The following is a 20,821-nucleotide window of genomic DNA, read 5'->3' as shown; positions in this document are numbered from 1 at the left end:
CTTTGAATTAGTGTTTTTTGTATTTTGGGGGTAAAAATCCAGTAGTGCGATTACTGGATCATAGGGTAGTCCTGTTTTTAATTTTCTGAGGAACCTCCATGCTGTTTTCCGCAGTGACTGTACCAGTTTGCATTCCCACCAACAGTGCAAGAGGGTGCCTTTTTCTCCACATCCCTGCCAACATTTTTTGTATCAGTTCTTTATATATTTTGGATACCAACCCTTTATTGGATATATCATTTGTAAATATCTTCTCCCATTCAGTAGGTTGCTTTTAGTTTTGTTGAGTGTTTCCTTGGCTGTGCAGAAGGTTTTTATTTTGATGTAGTCCCAATGGTTTATTTTTGCTTTTATTTCCTTTGCCTCAGGAGACATCTAGAAAAATGTTGCTATGGCCGATGTCAGAGAAATTACTGCCTGTGCTCTCTTGTAGGATTTCTGTGGTTTCAAGTCTCACATTTAAGTCTTTAATCCATTTTGTAGAGAGTGTAAGAAAGTGGTCCAGTTTTATTCTTTTGTATGTATGTTCTTTCCTCCTTCATTGAAGATTAATTGACCATATAATTGTGGGTTGATTGCTGAGTTTTCTGTTCTGTTCCATTGATCCTGTGGGTCTGTTTTCGTGCCAGCACCATACTGTTTTGGTTACTGTAGCTTTATAATGTAACTTGAAGTCTGGAATTACGATACTTCCAGTTTTGTTTTCCTGTTTTTAATCTTTAAGTAACCTCCATACCTGTTTTCATTGTGGCTGTACCAATTTGCATTCCCACCAATAGTGCACAAGGGTTCCCTTTTCTGCACATTTTTGCCAGTATGTGTATTTCTTGTCATTCTGATTCTAGCGATTCTGACAGCTGGGAGGTGATATTTCATTGTGGTTTTGATGTGCATTTCCCTGATGATTAGTGGTAGTAGGATCTTCTCATGTGCCTGTTGGCCATCTATATGTCTGTATGTATTTATTTAAAGATTTTATTTATTTATTTATTTATTTATTTATTTATTTATTTAAAGATTTTATTTATTTATTTATTTGACAGAGAGAGACACAGCGAGAGTGGGAACACAAGCCAGGGGAGTGGAAGAGGGAGAAGCAGACTCCCCACTGAGCAGGGAGCCCAATGTGGGGCTTGATCCCAGGACCCCGAGATCATGACCTGAGCCGAAGGCAGACACTTAGCAATGACTGAGACACCCAGGCACCCCATGTCTTTTTTTTTTTTTTTAAGATTTTATTTATTTGAGAGTGAGAGAGAAAGTGCTCACAAGCAGGGGTGAGGGACAGAGGGAGAGGGAGAAGCAGACTTCCTGCGGAGCAGGGACCCTGATCCAGGACTTCATCCCAGAACCCTGGGATCATGACCTGAGCCGAAGGCAGATGCTTAACCGACTGAGCCACCCAGGTGCCCTCTATATGTCTTTTATTTTTTATTTTTTTAAAAGATTTTATTTCTCCATTTGACACAGAGAGAGAGAGAGAGAGAGCACAAGCGGAGGGGAGGGGCAGAGGGAGAGGGAGAAGCAAGCTCCCCAATGAGCAGGGAGCCCGATGTGGGGCTTGATCCCAGGACCCCGGGATCATGACCTGAGCCAAAGGCAGACGCTTAACTTTGAGCCACCAAGGCACCCCATATGTCTTTTTTTTTTTTTTTTTTTTAAGATTTTATTTATTTGCGAGAGAGAGAATGAGAGACAGAGAGCATGAGAGGGAGGAGGGTCAGAGGGAGAAGCAGGCTCCCCGCTGAGCAGGGATCCCGACGTGGGACTCAATCCCGGGACTCCAGGATCATGACCTGAGCCGAAGGCAGTCGCTTAACCAACTGAGTCACCCAGGCGCCCCGCTATATGTCTTTTTTAGAGAAATTTCTATGCAGGTTGTCTGCTCACATTTAAGTGAATTGTTTGGGATTTTTAATATTTTTTTTACACTGGTTTTATGAATTCTTTACGTATTTTAGATATTACCCCTTATTGGATATATCATTTACAAATATCTCCTCCCATTTAGTAGGTTGCTCTTTCATTTTGCTGTGCAAAAGCTTTTTAGTTTGTTGTAGTCCCAATTGTTTATTTTTGCTTTTGTTTTCCTTGCCTGAGGAGACAGATCCAAAATAATATTGCTAAGATCAGTGTCAAAGAGCTTACTGCCTATGTTTTTTTCTGGGAGTTTTATGGTTACAGGTCTTATAGTTAAGCCTTTAATCCATTTTGAGTTTGTTTTTGTATATGGTGTAAGAAAGTGGTCTAGTTTCATTCTTTTGTTTGTAGCTGTCAGTTTCCCCAACCCTTTATTGAAGTGTTGACAATAGACAAAAGTTACTATTATATTAGGTTTATAATTACTTGTTCACCTGCCTTGGGCTTTTTAAAATATTTGTAGTGATTAAGCTTTTAGGATGGTTTGGAGACAGCACATAAATTTGTGTTTAGGTGCCTATTTTGTGCAGGACTCTCAAACTTCTCTGGGATCTTGGAGAGTTTAAATATCCAGTCCAAGGTCACATAGGCAGTCAGTAAGGAGCAAAGCCAGGGTAGAATTGGTAGTTGTGGAGCAGGGGGATTAAACTTTTATTTTTTTTTTTTTTTGTGGCAAAATATACACAAAATTTATCATTTTAACCATGTATAAGTGTTCAGTTTGGTGACATTAAATGCATATATTGTTGTGCAACCATCAACACTATCTATCCGTAGCACTTCTTGCATCTTCTCAAATGAAACTGTACCCATTAAATAATAATTCCCCATTTCTCCCTCTCCCAAGCCCTTGGCAACCAGGATTCTGCTTTCTGTGTCTGTGCTTTGACTACTCTTGGTACCTCAGATAAATGAAATCATACAGTATTTGTTCTTTTGTGCCTGGCTTATTTCACTTTATTTCACAAAAAGCATCATATCTTTAAGGTTCATCCATGTTGTGGCATGTGTCAGGATTTCTTTCCTTTCTCAGGCTGAGTAATACCCTTTTTTTTTTTTTAAGATCTTAATATTCTATTGCATGTGTGTACCACATATTCTTTATTCATCCGTCAGTGGATGCTTGGGTTGCTTCCACCTTTTGGCTGTTGTGAGTAATTCTGCTATGAATATTGCTGTACAAATATTGTTAAGTCTCAGCTTTCATGTCTTTTGTGTATATACCCAGAATTGGAATTACTGGATCATATGGTAATTCTATGTTTAATTTTTTGGGGAATTCCATACTGTTTTCCATAGTGGCTACATCATTTTACGTTCTTACCAGAAGTTCACAAGGGTTCTAATTTCTCCACATCCTCACCAACACTTGTTATTTTCTGTTTTTTGGTTTTTTGGGGTTTTTTATAATAACCTTCCTAATAGGTGTGAAGTGGTATCTCACTGTTGGTTTTAAACTTTTTAAAAATGATAATACTGGAATTTGAACCCAGACAGTTCTGACTCCAAAGTCTATGTTTTTACATTATTATGCTGCTTCTAATTCACATGTCATTTGGATGCTTCTGCTTTTGGCCACGATAAAATAACAGGAGCTGAATTTGCTGTCCTACCTTAAACAACTTGAAAATGGTACATAATTTATGAAAGAATAATTTTTAGACATTTAAAAGAATAGGAGAAGCACTGATAAAAAGGTGATTGTTTAACAGAGAGGGCGGTTTGGGTTGTGTTTAGTTGGAAGTGACATTAGGTAATCCAAATAAGAGTGACACGCAGGAAGTTAGAGATCATATGGCAGATCAAAGCTGGATATGAAAACTTAGAAGGAAATCATCCCTATTGAAGTTAAAAGGGCAGTTCTCCAGGGTTCCCATCTTTTATTTAAAAAAAAATAAAATAAAATAAAGTCAAGGGAGTCTTTTCATGTATTTTTCACTTCAGGTTTTTGAAATTTTTTGAAGGCTCATATATTCAAATTTCATACAGAATATTAATTTTTTTTTAATTTTATTTATTTTAGAGAAACAGAGTGTGTGAGCAGGGGGAGGGGCAGAGGGAGAGGGAGAAAGAATCTCAAGCAGACTCCCCACTGAGCGCAGAGCCCATCATAGGGCTTGACCTTATGACCCTGAGATCATGACCTGAGCTGAAACCAAGAGTCGGACACTTAACCAGCTGAGCAACCGAGATGCCCCGAGAATATTAGTTTTTAAAATTTTTATGTCACTTTGGTTTTAGCACGATTCTTTGTTCTCTTTCTTAAAAGGAAGATAGGTTAGCTTTCTCCCCCAATATCCAACAATTGTCATTTATATAATATTGAATAATGCGGAGAAACTCTCAGAAGGGGAACAAGGTAAGAAAGCTCCAAAACATACACAAACATATAAAATTTAGCATAGGGGTGCCTGGGTGGCTCAGTCATTGGGCATCTGCCTTTGGCTCGGGTCATGATCCCAGGGTCCTGGGATCGAGCCCCGCATTGGGCTCCCTGCTCCTCCCTCTCCCACTCGCCCTGCTTGTGTTCCCTCTCTCGCTGTGTCTCTCTCTGTCAAATAAATAAATAAAATCTTTTTAAAATAAATAAATAGAATTTGGTATAATTTCAAGATGGCATTTCAGGTGAGTGGCAACTTGAGACCATGGGAAGAAGTGGCAGGTGTTTATCATTGCATGAGGGAGCCCACCAAAAAGATCCATTGGCCACTGGTTGTCTGGAGTTAGCAGATCCAAGCAAACAGTCTAGGGTAGGGAGAGGCACTGCCTGTCCTGACATAATCCCTCCAGCTGTGTAAGAGACCAGTTTTTGGCAGCACTAGAAAGTGCTTGTAAACTCATCCCTGTTTGCTCTGAGAGAACACAGAACCTTTTACCAACTTACCCCATCAGAAAAAGGTCTCACTTTGTCAGTTTGCTGTACACCCACTTTATTATTATTTTGTTAAAGATTTTATTTATTTGAGAGAGAAAGAGCACGTGCGCATGAGCTGGGGGAGGGGCAGAGGGAGAGGGAGAGAATCTCAAGCAGACTTTGGGGAGCGCAGAGTCCGACATGGGACTGGATCCCACGACCCTGAGAATATGACCTGAGCTGAAACCAAGGGTCGGATGCTTAACTGACTAAGCCACCCAGGCGCCCAAACTGTAGCCCCACTTAAAAAAAAAACTTCCATCTTCCATTTTTATTTTATGTCACCTGGGCTGGAGGTCCTGTAGTACAGCAGAGATATACTGGGTCCTCAGCATGAAACATGTAGATTGAATGATCAAAGGTGAGCAGAAAGGTTAAGACCATGTTTAAGGACCCTCGGCTTAGTTGCTCAGTTTCTTTGGCATGCCTACCCACTTTTGTCCATATGCTGTAGGCGTAGCTTAAGTAATAAGAGCAGATATTCAAGACCATTTCCCTCCAGTCCAAGACCATTTCCCTCCAATCCAAGACCATTTCCCTCCAGTCCATTTCTGTTTTGACTAAGGTCAACTTGAAGCAGCTTGGAGAAGTCCACCATGGGCATGCTGTATAAATAACTGCTTGCTCTGGAATGTGGTAGGCTAGCAAAGTACAGAACAGCAAGACCCTCTCCTGAACCCACTTCCTGCCACCTTAACTTCTAATTCCTGAAGGTGAGATTGCTTCCCATCTGGCTTAGAAGTCTGTAGATACAGAACATTAAAATCCTGGGATGGCCAGAATATGGCACATAGTTGCCTTTCCTCCCAAAAATCTTCTCAAGTTTATTTTTGTCATTGTAAGATACACTTCCAAGTCAAAATATTTTTATTTATTTTTTAAAAGATTTTCTTTCTTTATTTATTAGAGAGCGAGAGAGAGGGAGAGAGAAACAGCATGAGAGGGGAGAGGGTCAGAGGGAGAAGCAGGCTCCCCGCTGAGCCGGGAGCCCGATGTGGGACTCGATCCATCCCAGGACTCCGAGATCATGACCTGAGCCGAAGGCAGTCGCTTGACCAACTGAGCCACCCAGGCGCCCCAAGTCAAAATATTTTTAGATTAAAGTTGCATTTTGATGATATTTAACTTTAATTTGTGGGTTATTTCAAAGATTAGTCATTTCCCCAAATTGACAGTCTGTTACTTTGAAATTGCAAAAAATAAGCAGTTATTTGCCAATTGTAACAGCATTTTCTTTTAACAACTTAGCTGAATTTTCTTCATGTGAAGGTTCATGATGAATCTTGTTTCCCTGTTACATTTAACCTTTATTTCTACATTTTCTTCATTTATTGGCTAGGCCAACTTGTTCAGAATGCTTCCATCAAGAGTCTGCTACCCTTCTGGGCAAAATGGCTTTGTTAAGTTTCCTCATTATGTGGATTGTCTTTCTATCTCCAAACTATACATCTTGTAAAATTTCTCTTCATAAAAGGGATAAAGGAAGAATATTTGGATTAATCCACGTATAATGAAAGATAGCCCAAAGTGCTGTCTTATTGCAATGGACCCATAGTATCATCTTGGTATTAAAAAGATGATCAGGGGCACCTGGGTGGCTCAGTCGTTAAGGGTCTGCCTTTGGCTCAGGTCATGATCCCGGGGTCCTGGGATCGAGCCCCACATCGGGCTCCTTGATCAACGGGAAGCCTGCTTCTCCCTCTCCCACTCCCTCTGCTTGTGTTCCCTCTCTTGCTGTGTCTCTCTCTGTCAAATAAATAAATAAAATCTTTAAAAAAAAATAAAAAAGATGATCAGTTATTGGCTCATTTTTTTGTGAGGTATAATTACAACATACTAGTTTCAGGTATACAACATACAACAGATTTGATATCTCTATATATTATGAAATGATCACTACAATAAGTCCAGCTAACATCTGTCATCATACATAATTACAAAAATTTTTTTCTTGTGATGAGAACTTTTAAGATCTACTCTTAGCAACTTTCAAATGTGCAGTACAGTGTTAGTAACTATAGACAGCATGCTGTTCAGTTATTGGTTATTTCTATGACTTCACCAATCCCTCCTCACCATTATCTTCTGTATATTTAGGTGAGTGCCTCCTGTATCATAAATTTGTGGTAATACTTTTGGGATAAGAAATATGTGTTCACAGCAAACTTGAGATTTTCAAACATATTGTTTGTCTAAATTTTCTTTGTTTGAGATGAATTGTACTTACATTTAGAACGGTGGAAAGAGATTTCTTTCCTTCCATTTTTGTTTGTTTGTTCTTTTTCTTAACAGCTTTATTGAAATATAATGCACAATCCATACAATTTGCCCACTTAAAGTGTACAACTCAGTGGTTTTTAGTATCTTGATGAGATTGCTTTCTTACTAACCCACCCCTTCTGTTTATTTTTCTGTTTATTTGATGAATTTTTTTTGTAGTAGATTCATTGCTTAGTCCATTAGGGCTGCTATAACAAAATACTACAGACTGGGTAGCTAATAAACATTTCTCACAGTTGTGGAGGTTGGAAGTTCAAGATCATGGTGCCAGCATTGTTAGGTAAGGGCCCTCTTCCTGTCATAGACTTCTTGTTGTGTGTGAGAACATGGTAGAAAAAAGGTCAAGGAAGAGCTCTTGGGTCTCTCTTACAAGGGCAGTAATCTCATTCCTGAGGGTTCTGCCCTCATGACCTAAACACCTCCCAAAGGCCCTGTCTCTTAATACTCTTACCTTAGGAGTTAGGATTTCAACATAATGAATTTGTGGGGCACACATTCAGACCATAGCAGATTCATATGTGCATTTTGTGTTTTATGCTTATGTTTTAGAAATTGAAGATGATGTCAGTGACTGTCTTGTGGTAATTCAAAGAATCTCTTCAAATATTTTGGAAAATAAAGATAACCCTATTAAGGGCATCTGGGTGGCTTAGTCGTTAAGCGTCTGCCTTCGGCTCGGGTCGTATCAGGCTCCCTGCTCCGCGGGAGCCTGCTTCTCCCTCTCCCATTCCCCCTGCTGGTGTTCCCTCTCTCGCTGTGTCTCTCTCTGTCAAATAAATAAATAAAATCTTAAAAAAAAAAAACCCTATTAAAAATGGGCAAAATGTGATGAGCAGTTCACTAAATAGAACTATGGGTGGTCAGTAAACACATGAAAAAGTGTATAACTCTCCTAGTAATGAATGAAATGAAAGAAAATGCTAATTTTTAAAATTGAAATATGGGAACGTAATTTTAAAAATCAGGAGCATGCTAAAAGATGAACAAGAAAAACAATAGTTCTTTGCTTTCCCATCTCTCTTTTCAGGCAACCACTTTCAAATTTTGCTTGCTTCTCAGCAGTTTTCCTTGAAGAGAAAGCTGATTTCCATTTTCTCCCAGTTTGATATGATAATGGTTGCCTGTTGCTTAAGACAGTATCTTCTAGGACCTTGAACTCCGTCTTATGGTCCAGTGTTCTAGAACTCAGAAACATAAAATGCCAAACTGCTCCGAACCCGAACATTGTTTTTTTTAAATTGAAACTTTTTAAATTTTTTTTAAAAGAACTATTCAATTACTTAAATTGGAATCTGAATAAAGTAATTAATCTGGAACCAAATCATAACATCAAATTCTTTTCCAAAGTGTATCAGTGTTTCATCATTTAGTTTCAAGTTCCTATGTTTCTCCATCTCCAGTTGCAGCTTTTACATTTTTAAACAGGATAAGTAATCGTTAGTTGTGACCTATTTAATGATACATTCACAAAATCTTTCTACCCTGACATTATTCTCATTGTATATTTCACTGATTAAATCATAAATCAGACTCATTCCTTACCCAGCATTTAGTTATCCTCAGAGTTCATGTTTTGATTTGTTTCCAGTGAATTTTAAATAAAAATTCTCACTACCATTTGTCTTTGGGCTATTTACCTTCCTTGTTAATGAATTCTGGAGAGAGAGAACTTTTCCTCTGAAAGGATACTCTATCTTTGTTTCCTTTTTGCATTATCTGGTATGCCTCTTCCCTATTAAGTACCTCTACTTCAGCTCAAGGTTTTATGTCATTTATTAAATTCATTCAATTTTTCAATAAGCTTTATTGCTAGGAAATTCGGCCTCGTTTCCAAGTACTTCTTGAACAGCTTTTGAATTTTATTTATTTGTTTTTTTATTTATTTATTAGAGAGCAAGAGGGGGTGGGTGGTGGCAGAGGGAGAGGGAGAAAGAGAGGATCTCACCACTCTGAGATCATGACCTGAGCCAAAATCAAGAGTCAGATGCTTAACCAACTGAACCACCCATGCATCCCTTGAATTTTATTTTTTTAATAGCAAGAACTCCAAAATGTGATTGAAATTTAGTTTGCTTTAGTTTGACTACAGGGAATGTTTAAAAATTATGACTTTCCTTTTTGAATCATTACAGGTTTTTTGTTTTAAACAATGAAGCTGGGTTATTGGAGTACTTTGTGAATGAACAGTCTAGAAATCAAAAACCCAGAGGTACTTTGCAGCTTGCAGGAGCTGTAATATCACCTAGTGATGAGGACTCTCACACCTTCACTGTAAATGCTGCCAGTGGGGAACAGTATAAACTCAGAGGTATGATCAAGATAGAAGAATTAATAGTGTGATTTTCTTCTTCCCTTGAGAAGTTGATGTACTTCCCTGCCTTCATTTGAGTTTTGGAAACAGAAACTACTGTCATCGATATGTAGATATGATATTCTAAAATCTTAGAATTGCTTATGAGTTTATGAAATCTGTTTTAATAAGTAAGCTTTCTCAAGTGGCACAATGAACAAGTGTTTACAATTGGCCCCTTTAAAATATTTGTGTAGACAAACCCTGATTACTGAAAAATATAAAAACATAGCTTCTTTAAATGGTATTTTTTATGTCTGCCTTGTATTTTACCCCTTTTCTTGATTTGGTTTACATGCCCTCTTTGAAGTTTCTAGTAACTAATATACATAGCTGGGATTTATTAAAATGTTCATATTCATTTAAAAAGTATAACTTTTGTTTAGGTAAATTTAATTCGTGTTTTTTGTTTAATTAATGCACATAAAATATAATGGTAATCCTAACTGAGCATGCTGCAAGAGATCTGAAAATACTGAGTACACGTTAAATGCTTAATAAAGGTTATTTCTTTAAGTAAGAGCATATTTTTGTGAGAAACTTAAGACACGTCAAGTCTTATATCCTGCCTAGCTGCATGTAATTTATCCTCCTTCTGAAATATCCATATCCAGCTACGGTGTTACCTAACAAAGTTGACGCTTGGGCCTTTTTTCTCCCTCCCTCCAGTAGGGGACATTTACTCTAGGGAGAGTAGGACCAATTCCTATTTTTCAATTATCTATCTGTTCTTCATGCTGTAGACAGTTAATTGTATTCCAAAAATAAATATAAAAGCGAATAACTTTTATATTCTTTTTATCAGCCACAGATGCTAAAGAACGACAACACTGGGTTAGCAGACTTCAGATATGTACACAGCATCACACTGAAGCTATTGGAAAGGTATGTGGACTCATATATGATATTAGTGCACAAAAAGGGGGAAAAGAATGTTTTATTTGCTTATATTCTTAAATTGCAAGACTATTTATATACCATAAAATTTACCCTTTTAAAGTGTGCAATTCCGTTGGTTTTAATATATACACAAGATTGTGCAACAGTCGCAACTCTCTAGTTCCAGAACATTTTCATCACCCTCCAAAACACCCATATCTATGAGCAGTCACTCGCATTCTCCCCTTTCCAGGCTCCTGGCAAACGCTAATCCATTTTCTATTCCTATGGGTTTGTCCATTCTGGGCCTTTTATATAAATAGAATCATAACAATACGTGATTTTTTGTGTCTGGCTTTTTATACTTCACATAATTTTTTTCAGAGTTAGAAGCAAATTTTATTAAATGTCCAGTTTTACTTGTTCTTTAGTCTTTTATGTACACATAATACTTTCAAGGTTCATTCATGTCATTTTATGTATCATTTTATTCCTTTTTATGGCCAAATAATATTCCATCATATGGATACGCCACATGTTGTTTATCCATTCATCAGTTGGTGGACATTTGGGTTGTTTCCATTTTGTGGCTATTAATAACATTTGTGTCTAGGTTTTATGTGAACACATGATTTCACTGAGGTGTATGTTTAGGAGTGGAATTACTGAGTCATATGGTGGTTCTCTGTTTAACTTTTTGAGGAGTTGTCAGACTGTCTTCCAGAGTGACTGAACCATTTCACATTCCCACCAGCAGTGTCTGAGGGTTTCAGTTTTCCCACATCCTCACCAGCACCTGTTACTGCCCCCCCCCCTTTTTAATTGTAATAGGCATCCTGGTATATGTGAAGTGATTTCATTTCCCTAATGACTAATAATGTTGAGGATCTTTCCATATGTTTATTGATCATTTGTATATCTTCTTTGGAATTTTTTTTATTTTTTAAGGTGGAGAGGATGGTCTCATTACTTTAAATCTGAGGTTAGAGATACCTAAAAACTAGTATCTGGGCAGCATAGTTGAAGGATTCCATACCTAGGTATGCATAGGTGATAGCTTGACTTTTAAAAAAAAATTTTTTTTTTTTAAGATTTTATTTATTTATTTGACAGAGAGAAACACAGCAAGAGAGGGAACAAAAGCAGGGGGGAGTGGGAGAGGGAGAAGCAGGCTTTCCCACAGAGCAGGGAGCCCAATGTGGGGCTCGATCCCAGGACCCTGGGATCATGACTTGAGCCGAAGGCAGACGCTTAACGACTGAGCCACCCAGGCGCCCCCAAAAATTTTTTTCCTAGTCTTTTTTCCCCATAAGTGAATTTTAAAAGTTATTTGTGATTTAGGCCTACTGCCCAATCTTCAGGAAGTTCATCACAAAAGCTTTACTCCTACTGTAAGATTGTAGTCATTGGCAGTGATCAGAAAGTACTAGTTTGTTCCAAAGATACTTGCTAGTTAGATTAGAAAATGTATTATATTGAATATTTTTGCTTTAGTCATGGTATTTAAAAATCTGAAATTAGAAATTTCTTGTTCTAATATTTGTAAAATGTGAAAAAATATTCTCGACAGCACAAACCTGTAATCAATTTTCTAAATAAATTACAGCTTTACTGTTGGATGTGTCAAATGTTTAAACTTTGAGTGCCTTAAATTTTAGCATTTTTCAGAAATGTTCTCGTAGTCAATTCTGAGGTTAATTTAATTTTTAAAACTGTTCATGTGTAGGCCTAAAGTGTATTTATAATAGGTGAGGGTTAACCAAAATTTTGGAAAACGAATGATTTTCCTTGTTTGTCTAATAGAATAATCCCCCTCTGAAATCACGAAGCTTCTCACTTGCATCTAGTGGTAATTCTCCTATATCCCAGAGGAGACCAAGTCAAAATGCCATTTCTTTTTTTAATGTTGGACATTCCAAACTACAATCAGTGAACAAAAGAGCTCACTTACCTCCAGACCATCTTGTGGAAGTCAGAGAAGTAAGTATGAATTGAAGTCAAATTAAAATGCCAAAATGACCTAACTTGCTTGGTTTTGTCACAAAAAAAGTTGAAATCCTGTTTGTGTCTTCTGGGACCCTCAAATGTTTTCTGTCTACTATGCTGAGATAAATTTTAAGTCATAAAGATTCCCTGGTTATATGTGATGTCCTAAGTTTCTTTTCTGTGGTGTCCTAAGTTTCCTAGGTACACTCTCATTTTTCAGTCTATATCTTTCATTTCTCAAGTAAAAATACAGACTCCTTTGATGTAACATTTATGATCAAAAGGGTTATTAGGAAGACTATGTGGCCAAACAAGTGATTTAAAAAAAAAAAAAAAGTTTTGTATAGACAATTTCAAACATACGCAAAAATAGAACAGTTAAATCCTTGATGTTGCCTTATCTCACCATTTCCCTGTTTCTTTTCAAATTGAGTACTAAATAATTCTAGTTAATAAAGGATGTAGTTGTTAGGTTCTAAATATTCCCGAGTTAAATTTGGTAGAGCTAATAGATGTCTATGTAGTGAGTGGCCTCACACAGGTATGTGATTGGAAAGTAGAGGAATATTTTAATTGCCTTTTCAGATAATTGTGGTTATTCTTCTTTGGTACTGCACGAAAACTTAATAGTAGCAGTTTTGTAAATGTTAGATGCAGTGTGGAATCTAATATATATCCATGAACTTTTCATGTTCTGTTACATGAAAATCTGTTGGTCTGTCTTGCACTTGGAATGTATCTTTAATCTATGCATGATTTTGTAACACCATGCATTAGTCAAAATATCATCTCACAGAGTTAGGCAAGTCTTGCAGATGGTGATCTATTTAACATGCAACATCGAAAATTCCCATTCATTAACGTCCTCACCAATCTCATTAGAAAAGCCTTTCAGTATTGGGAAGTTGTCACGATTATGGTAACAGATAAAGGTTTCCCAAAATTCTTTTCATTTTAAAGCTCAGATTTTATAATTGGCAGTAAATACTTTTGGCTTGTTTTGAGGTGATAGGCTTGTTTTTTTAATTTTGGGGATGTCTACCACATACCTCCAAGTCTAACTCTCCTATATTTCTCCTCTGCTCTGCTATAACACTCTACAGTTCTGTACTCTGGTCACCAACTGTTGGAGTTTTTCCACCGCCCAGCAATTCTCTAATTCTCTGTGGACACCAGCTGCCTGTCCTACAGTTTAAGTCAGTTTCAGCACTGTGTATCTGAGATAGTGTCAGATCCCACAGACCGCCCCCACTTCAGACACCAGCTGCAAGTCGATGTTGTCACCTGTGCCTCTGACCTGCTCTAAAGAATTCAGGAACAGACAGATAGAAGGGGGGAAAGGCGTGGAGCTTCCATGCCCTTTCTGGTTGTACCACCCTCCCAGTACCTCCAAGTGTTCACCAACCAGAAGCTCTCTGAACCTCCTCTTTCGGGGTTTTTATGGAGGCTTCATTAGGTAGGCATGATTGACTGAATCATTGCCTGTTGGTGATTAATTCATCCGCTAGCCCCTCTACTCTCTAGAGGTTGGCGGGTGCGGCTGAACACATGTATACATATCTGTTGGTTACATGTCTAAGAGTATAATTATTCGATCATAGATTATAAATTATTTAACTCTAGTAAACATTGCCTAACTGTTGGCAAGAGTGGTTGTACTATTCATAAGTTTGGATTACTGGAAGTTAGTCCTAACATTTGTATACAAAGTATTTTACACACACAAAGCACACACATATATCCATGTATAAATGTGTACATATAGATATCTTCATATCCACACTTTTCATTTAGAAACCTTTTTTTCTGATAAAGGTGAATGTTTGATCCATTGCTATGACACATTTTCAAGGGCTATTTCGTGTACTACACACTTGATTTGTTTGGTAGGATATTTGCATCTCTCTTTCCGTAGCCCGCTGATGAACTGTATTAAAAATCACCTGGAACAGTGCCTCTGAAAGCTAAAAGAGTCTTTCCATTATAGATGAATTAAAATAGTGTCTAAAAGATAGGCAATCTGAGAACCTTCTGCTCACAATTGAATAATTAAGTATAATAAATTCAGTTTTCATTTAAAAATATTGGGTTGCTTATCAAGCGTTGTTATTCTATTGGCTCTCTTAGGAAAAGTGGACAGAGCTCTTGATCGAAGCAGAGTGTATCAAACTCTTTTAACCTGAAAAGCTTATATCCAATATTTGCTGCACAAGCAGCCTAATGGGACCAGAAAGTTAGATTTGAGAAAAGGAAGCAGGAGAACCATCATGTTCTTAGTGTATGTTCAAATTGAGCCTGACCAGAGGTGCTGAGAAGAAAGAGGTTAAGAGCCCAGACTGGGAACTAATTTTACTTCGTAAAGAAATATTTAATGCTGCTATTGAAGATGATCAGAATGTTCTTTTAATGACTTGTACAAATGTATACTGTTAATAAAACGTTTGTCAAGGCTTTTGAGCTTTGTTGCTTTTAAAGAAAAAGTGCAGCTGCCAAAGATCACCATTTTTTGCACAATTGATAAGCACTATTAAATAGTGCTCATTAATTGAGACTAGCCAAACATAAAATAGATTTCCAAGCCTAATATATCCTAAAAATGGCTCAGAAGCTGAATATGGTAATTAAAATGGGAACTGTATGTATACATGATGCACAGAAATCATGGGTGGGACACACAGAACTGTTGTTTTCCTTAGATGATGTCTCATGCTGAAGGACAACAGAGAGACTTAATTAGGCGAATTGAATGCCTTCCTGCTTCTGGCCATCTTAGTTCCTTGGACCAGGATCTCTTAATGCTCAAAGCTACTTCCATGGCAACTATGAACTGCTTAAACGACTGCTTTCATATTCTCCAGTTGCAGCATGCATCACATCAGAAGGGCTCATTGTCTTCAGGTAAGTTGTAGATTAAAAGTAGGACTTAACATTAAGGGCCAAAACATGGAAAGATTGCATTTGTTGTAATTCTAACTCCTAAAAATTCTTAATAAAAAGAAAAATAAAAACAATGAGCCTCTTGTTTTTTAATTATCACATTAATGTTAAAGAAAGTCTATTGTGCCCTTTTTCAAATCTAAAATTATTTTAGGCCTAATGTTTAATATAATTGAATATCCCTTTGGAGACCTCAACTACACATGTCGAAAACTGAACTCAAAACCCACATCTTGTATGTTTCTGCTAAAATTGGTGGCATCGTTATTCATCCAGTCAACCTTAATAGAAATATTGGGACCATTTCTTACCTTTTGGTTTAGTCCACTGTTCATTATATCCATATTGAGCCAGAGATACTACTTTTTTAAAAAGATTTTGTTTATTTGACAGAGAGACAGTGAGAGAGGGAACACAAGCAGGGGGAGAGGGAGAACCAGGCTTCCTGCTGAGCAGGGAGCCCGATACGGGGCTCAATCCCAGGACCCTGGGATCCTGACCTGAGCTGAAGGCAGACGCTTAATGACTGAGCCACCCAGGAGCCCCTGAGTCAGAGATATTAAAGTCTGTCAGTCACTTTTCAGTTTGAAAAATAAGGTGTACATTTAGTATTTGAGAGCACTTATTTGTTGAAATTAATCTACTGGGGAAAATAATGTTACTACATGTGAGGACAAAAAATGAGTTTTTCTATTTAATGAGATGAATAAACTCATCATGTTTTTCTTCATTGAGATATATTGATGTATAATATTGTGTAAGTTTAAGGTGTACAGCATGTTGATTTGATGCATATACATGTTGCAACATGATCACCAAAGCTAACGCCTCAATCATATCACATAATTATCACTTTTTTGTGGTGAGAATATTTAGGATCTAGTCTTTCACTCCAAAGTATATATTAGAGTATTGTTGACTCTAATCACTATGGTGTGCATTAGATTTCCAGAATTTATTCATCTTCTACTTGCAAGTTTGTACCCTTTAACATTGCCTCGATTCTCCCAACCCCCTTGTTTTAATAGCAGTAACTTAAGGGTTCACAACAATTCATTGTTCTCTTACCCAACTAACTCCCCTTGTGAAAGAAATTTTAGAAAGATACTGAGTCTCTGCCCAGGAAAAGTTTACCATAGTCAGATCTTTTTTTTTTTTTAAGATTTGATTGATTGATTGATTGATTTTAGAGAGAGTGTGTGCACGTGTGCAAGCGGTGAAGGAGGGGGGAGGAGCAGAGGGGAGGGCGAGGGAGGGGAAAAATCCCAAGCAGACTCTGTGTTGAGTGGGAAGCCTGATGTGGGGCTTGATCTCACAACCCCGAGATCCTGACTGAGCCAAAACCAAGAGTTGGACGCTCAGTGGACTGAGCCATAGTCATAGTCAGATGGACTATGGACCCTAGCATAGTCAGATCTGAGTTGATAAAATATGGCTTCCATCCTCGTGTATGCCTACCTAAATCAATATTTCAAGCTATTAATGTCATTTGTAGGTATAGACTAGTAAGCTATGTATGTTTCCCATAAGGAACTCATAGTCCACTTGGGAATGAACATGTAAATACTTAACTATAATATGGAAAGTGTTGTTTACAGTGGGAACAAAATACTTTGGGAGAATATATGAATGGACCAATACTTCTGACAGAAAAAGGTCTGGGAAAGGCCTAGAAAAGCTACAAAAACCAATTAGCTTAAGGGTGGAAAGAGAGAAGAGGGTATTCAGAAGAGATGGACTGGCTAAGTTGTGAGTTGTGAATATGGACTGGGGCCTTGGAGGAATTGTAAGTAGTATATAAATTATAAAGCAACACACACACCTGGGATGCCTGGGTGGCTCCGTCAGTTAAGTGTCTGACTCTTGATCTCAGCTCTCAGGTCTCGATTTCAGGGTCGTGAGTTCAAGCCCCACGTTGGGCTCCACGCTGGGCATGGAGCCTACTTAAAAAACTAAAGCAACACACATTCATAAAAAATTTAGGAACTGTTATATAATTGAAAAAAGAAAGAAATCATGCATTATTCTACCAACCAGAAATTGCCACTGTTAATATTAGTACATACCCCACCAGGTTTTCTTTCCTTCTAAGTTTTTGTTTGTTTTACTCCATTGTTATTAGAAAATATATGTTTTTATCCTACACTTTTAACGTAATATCAAGAATATTTTCCAGGGACACCTGGGTGGCTCAGTCAGTTAAGCGCCTGCCTTCGGCTCAGGTCATGATCCCAGGGTCCTGGGATCGAGTCCCGCATCGGGCTCCCTGCTCAGCGGGGAGCCTGCTTCTCCCTCTCCCACTCCCCCTGCTTGTGTTCCCTTTCTTGCTGTGTCTCTCTCTGTCAAATAAATAAATAAAATCTTAAAAAAAAAGAATATTTTCCAATTTATGTTATGCTTTTGGTAAACACAATTTTTTTTGGCTGCATTATAATTCCTTTGAAGGGATAGTTCTTTGGTTGACTCAACTGTTCTTCTGTGTTGAACATTGGATGAGTTACCTTGAGCTGTGAAATTTGGTTTAATTCTAGTGTTTATAATAATGTTGTCAGGGAAATGTTAGTTTGTTTTCAGTTGATGCTACTTAATTTTTACAAAGCACATCAGCTAACACAGTGCTAGATACTAGATGCCTAATACTTGATTAATTAATTGTATGTAATTTTTTTTAATTCTTAGAAATTTCATTTGTGTCGTTTAATACACAATTGTATTTTTAAATGATTGCTTCATGATTAGTGAAGCATGTATGATACAAATTTGCATTTTTTAGTTAAAAAATGAAACAGACTGTAAACTTCATAGAAGTGTTTAAAGTAAAAGTTGTTCTCCCTCATTACTATGTTTTGGAGCATGGATATTTGGTGGAATTGATTAACCAGTATTGGTATTTCTTACATAATCAGTCATTTTCCAAATTAGATCTGTAGAAATTTATTCTTCAGTCACTTGAAAGTAAAAATATAACTGTGGAAAGAAAAACTGAATTACCTTTGCACTCAAATTTTGAGATGACACAAGAAATGAAATCTAAGTTTAAATTAGTGTTCGGTCCCATAAGGTCTTAATGTATGTTATCCAAGGATCATTGATTTAGAGGGGTCCTGAGACCAGATGATTGATTTGATAAAGAGTATTGTGGTTTCCAATCAGTTGAGCAATCTCTTAAAACAGATCTCTTAAGAATAAACATTTTAAGGTAGGAGCAAAACGTTTTCATTTCTTTGGAATTTTGAAACTGACCTCTTGAACTTACCCAGGGCATTCCCTGAGAGACTGGCCTGAGTGGCAAGGCAGGATGCTCTGGTAGCATGATAGGTACTTAGTAATTTATTCCTGTACTGAAGTCTGGCATTTCATTATAGACTGAGTAAATTCCCTACTCTTTGTAATTTCTGCTGTAGTAGTCTGAGCATCCCTTATTGTAGCACTGTAATAATCAAGCTTCTGTGAAACCTAGATCAGCCTCTGAAATCAAATGGAACATTTTCCATTATTGATTAGGCATAGAATCCACTTTGTTAAACTAGTTGAGGGTAATAAGAGACATTGAGTCATTAACTGAGAAGATGACAGGTCTCTAAAATGTGACCATTTCTTTCACTAGGTCAGCTATTATTTATTCAGTAGAAAAGCCTTTCAGTTTAAAAGTATATGGACCTTCTTTATAGGATTAAAAAACGAGAGGAATGGACATGTATTTGCAATACTTACATTAGATCAAGGTGGTTATCTTGCATGGTTAGAAAATTGCTACTGAGAATAAGGTTCAGTCCCAAAATGAAGAAAATTTTACTGTCTCAGAATCCCAGGCTCCTCCTGTAATTGTGATTCCCTGAAGTCTAATTGCGTATTTTTTTATCATTACGGAGAGGGACAGTGTTTTTTACAGAATGGGTAGCAAATCAGCCATTCAGGGCAGAAATACATTATGGTTTACAGATTTCCCAGAAGTTCAATACCATTCAGGGTTGATTCTTTTAAAAGGTATCTGATTTCAAGTTGCAAGTTGCTCTCTTGTAAAATACCCAATCATGGTGCTCATGCTAATGAGATACAAGTGGCTGTTTTGCAGAGTCTCAGCAGGTTGAATTGCTTTTAGTCTTGTGGGCGCAAAGCAAAATTGTTTAATAAAATCCACATCTGCTGAACTTTCCAGATTATGAGCAAGTTTCAGCGAAAGTTTTCTCTTACTTCATCAGGAACGACAATCGAGTGGTTAGAACCAAAGATACCTTTATCAAACCACTATAAAAATGGAGCTGACCAGCCTTTTGCAACTGAGCAAAGTAAACCAGTGGCGGTCCCAGAAGAGCAGTGTGTTGAAGAATCTGGACCATTAGCAAGGGTAAGGTAATGTGAAAATACGGTTTTGATATAAAAACTAGGAATCACTGAAAATGTTCAGTTCTCTTTTCATTGTCAGGGCATGCAAGTCATCCTAACACCAGCACAACATTCTTGAGACTCTAGACATTGTTTTTCTAATTTAAACAGCACTGGCTTTAGAAGAGGTCTGTTGTATAATACTTGTACACATTGTGTTTTGCAGGTTAAGTTATGTGCCTTTTTTAGTTTGGGCTTACTTTTGCTGGATAAAACTGTATTTAAAAGTTGTAATTTACATATTTTTATTTTTCTAGAGAATAACATAAGATTATCTGCACACTATTTCTCTCTTACATTTCTTCTTAAATCTTAATTTAACATTATTAGATGCTTACTATTAAATTTACAAGTTTAAAAATTTACTATTAAGGGGCACCTGGGTGGCTCAGTCGTTAAACATCTGCCTTCGGCTCAGGTCATGATCTTAGGGTCCTGGGATTGAGCCCTGTATTGGGCTCCCTGCTCGGCGGGGAACCTGCTTCTCCCTCTCCACTCACCCTGCTTGTGTTCCCTCTCTCGCTGTGTCTCTCTGTCAAATAAATTCAAAAAAAAAAAAAATTACTATGAAGTCTTCTTTGTTTTAAGAACTTTACCAAACCAGTTTTTTTTGTTACTCAAAATAGCATAGTCTCAGGGTTTTATAATATTTTTATAAGTATTATTTATTCCACATTTCTCAGAAGCTAAAGAATGTCTTATTCTAGTCATAGTTCCACCACTGTAAAAAATCATTGATCTTTTGCCTTTGTGTGTTTTTTTTATGGTCATTACATAGATCGTTTTATTCTAAGCTCTTTTTACTTGATACTTCTCATAAGCATTTTGTCTGGCCTATATAATTAAAATTTTAAACGTTGAAGTAAGTTATTAAATATCTAGGCTCTTTGTTATTTTTTGTTATTATAAATAACACTATGTCATCTTGTCTGCTGTTTTTTTTCTCCTCTTAATTTGGATTATTTCTTTAGGTTATAGTCCCAAGTAGAATTACTGAGTCAAGAGTAGTGCACAGTGTATGGTTATTTATATATATTAGCAAATTACTTCTCTTTTTTTTAAGATTTTATTTATTTGAGAGAGAGCACACACACAAGCAGGGCAGAGGGAGAGGGAGAAGCAGACTCCCCGCTGAGCAGGGAGCCCGATGCGGGGCTCGATCCCAGGAC

General features: G+C 37.2%; 1 protein-coding gene across 1 annotated transcript in view; it reads left to right on the top strand.

Moving 5' to 3' along the window:
- OSBPL11 (oxysterol binding protein like 11) overlaps window positions 1-20,821 on the top strand; it is a 98,250-nt gene that overhangs the window by 37,007 nt on the left and 40,422 nt on the right. The window contains exons 3-7 of the mRNA XM_032406753.1: window positions 9,247-9,422; window positions 10,270-10,349; window positions 12,147-12,323; window positions 15,026-15,227; window positions 19,469-19,614. Coding sequence (XP_032262644.1) covers window positions 9,247-9,422; window positions 10,270-10,349; window positions 12,147-12,323; window positions 15,026-15,227; window positions 19,469-19,614 — 781 coding nt within the window. The remainder of the gene's footprint in view (window positions 1-9,246; window positions 9,423-10,269; window positions 10,350-12,146; window positions 12,324-15,025; window positions 15,228-19,468; window positions 19,615-20,821) is intronic.

This window comes from Phoca vitulina, unplaced genomic scaffold, assembly GCF_004348235.1.
Source record: "Phoca vitulina isolate PV1807 unplaced genomic scaffold, GSC_HSeal_1.0 scaffold8, whole genome shotgun sequence".
NCBI classification, from domain to species: domain Eukaryota; kingdom Metazoa; phylum Chordata; class Mammalia; order Carnivora; family Phocidae; genus Phoca; species Phoca vitulina.
This window is presented reverse-complemented; position numbering and strand designations above follow the sequence as displayed.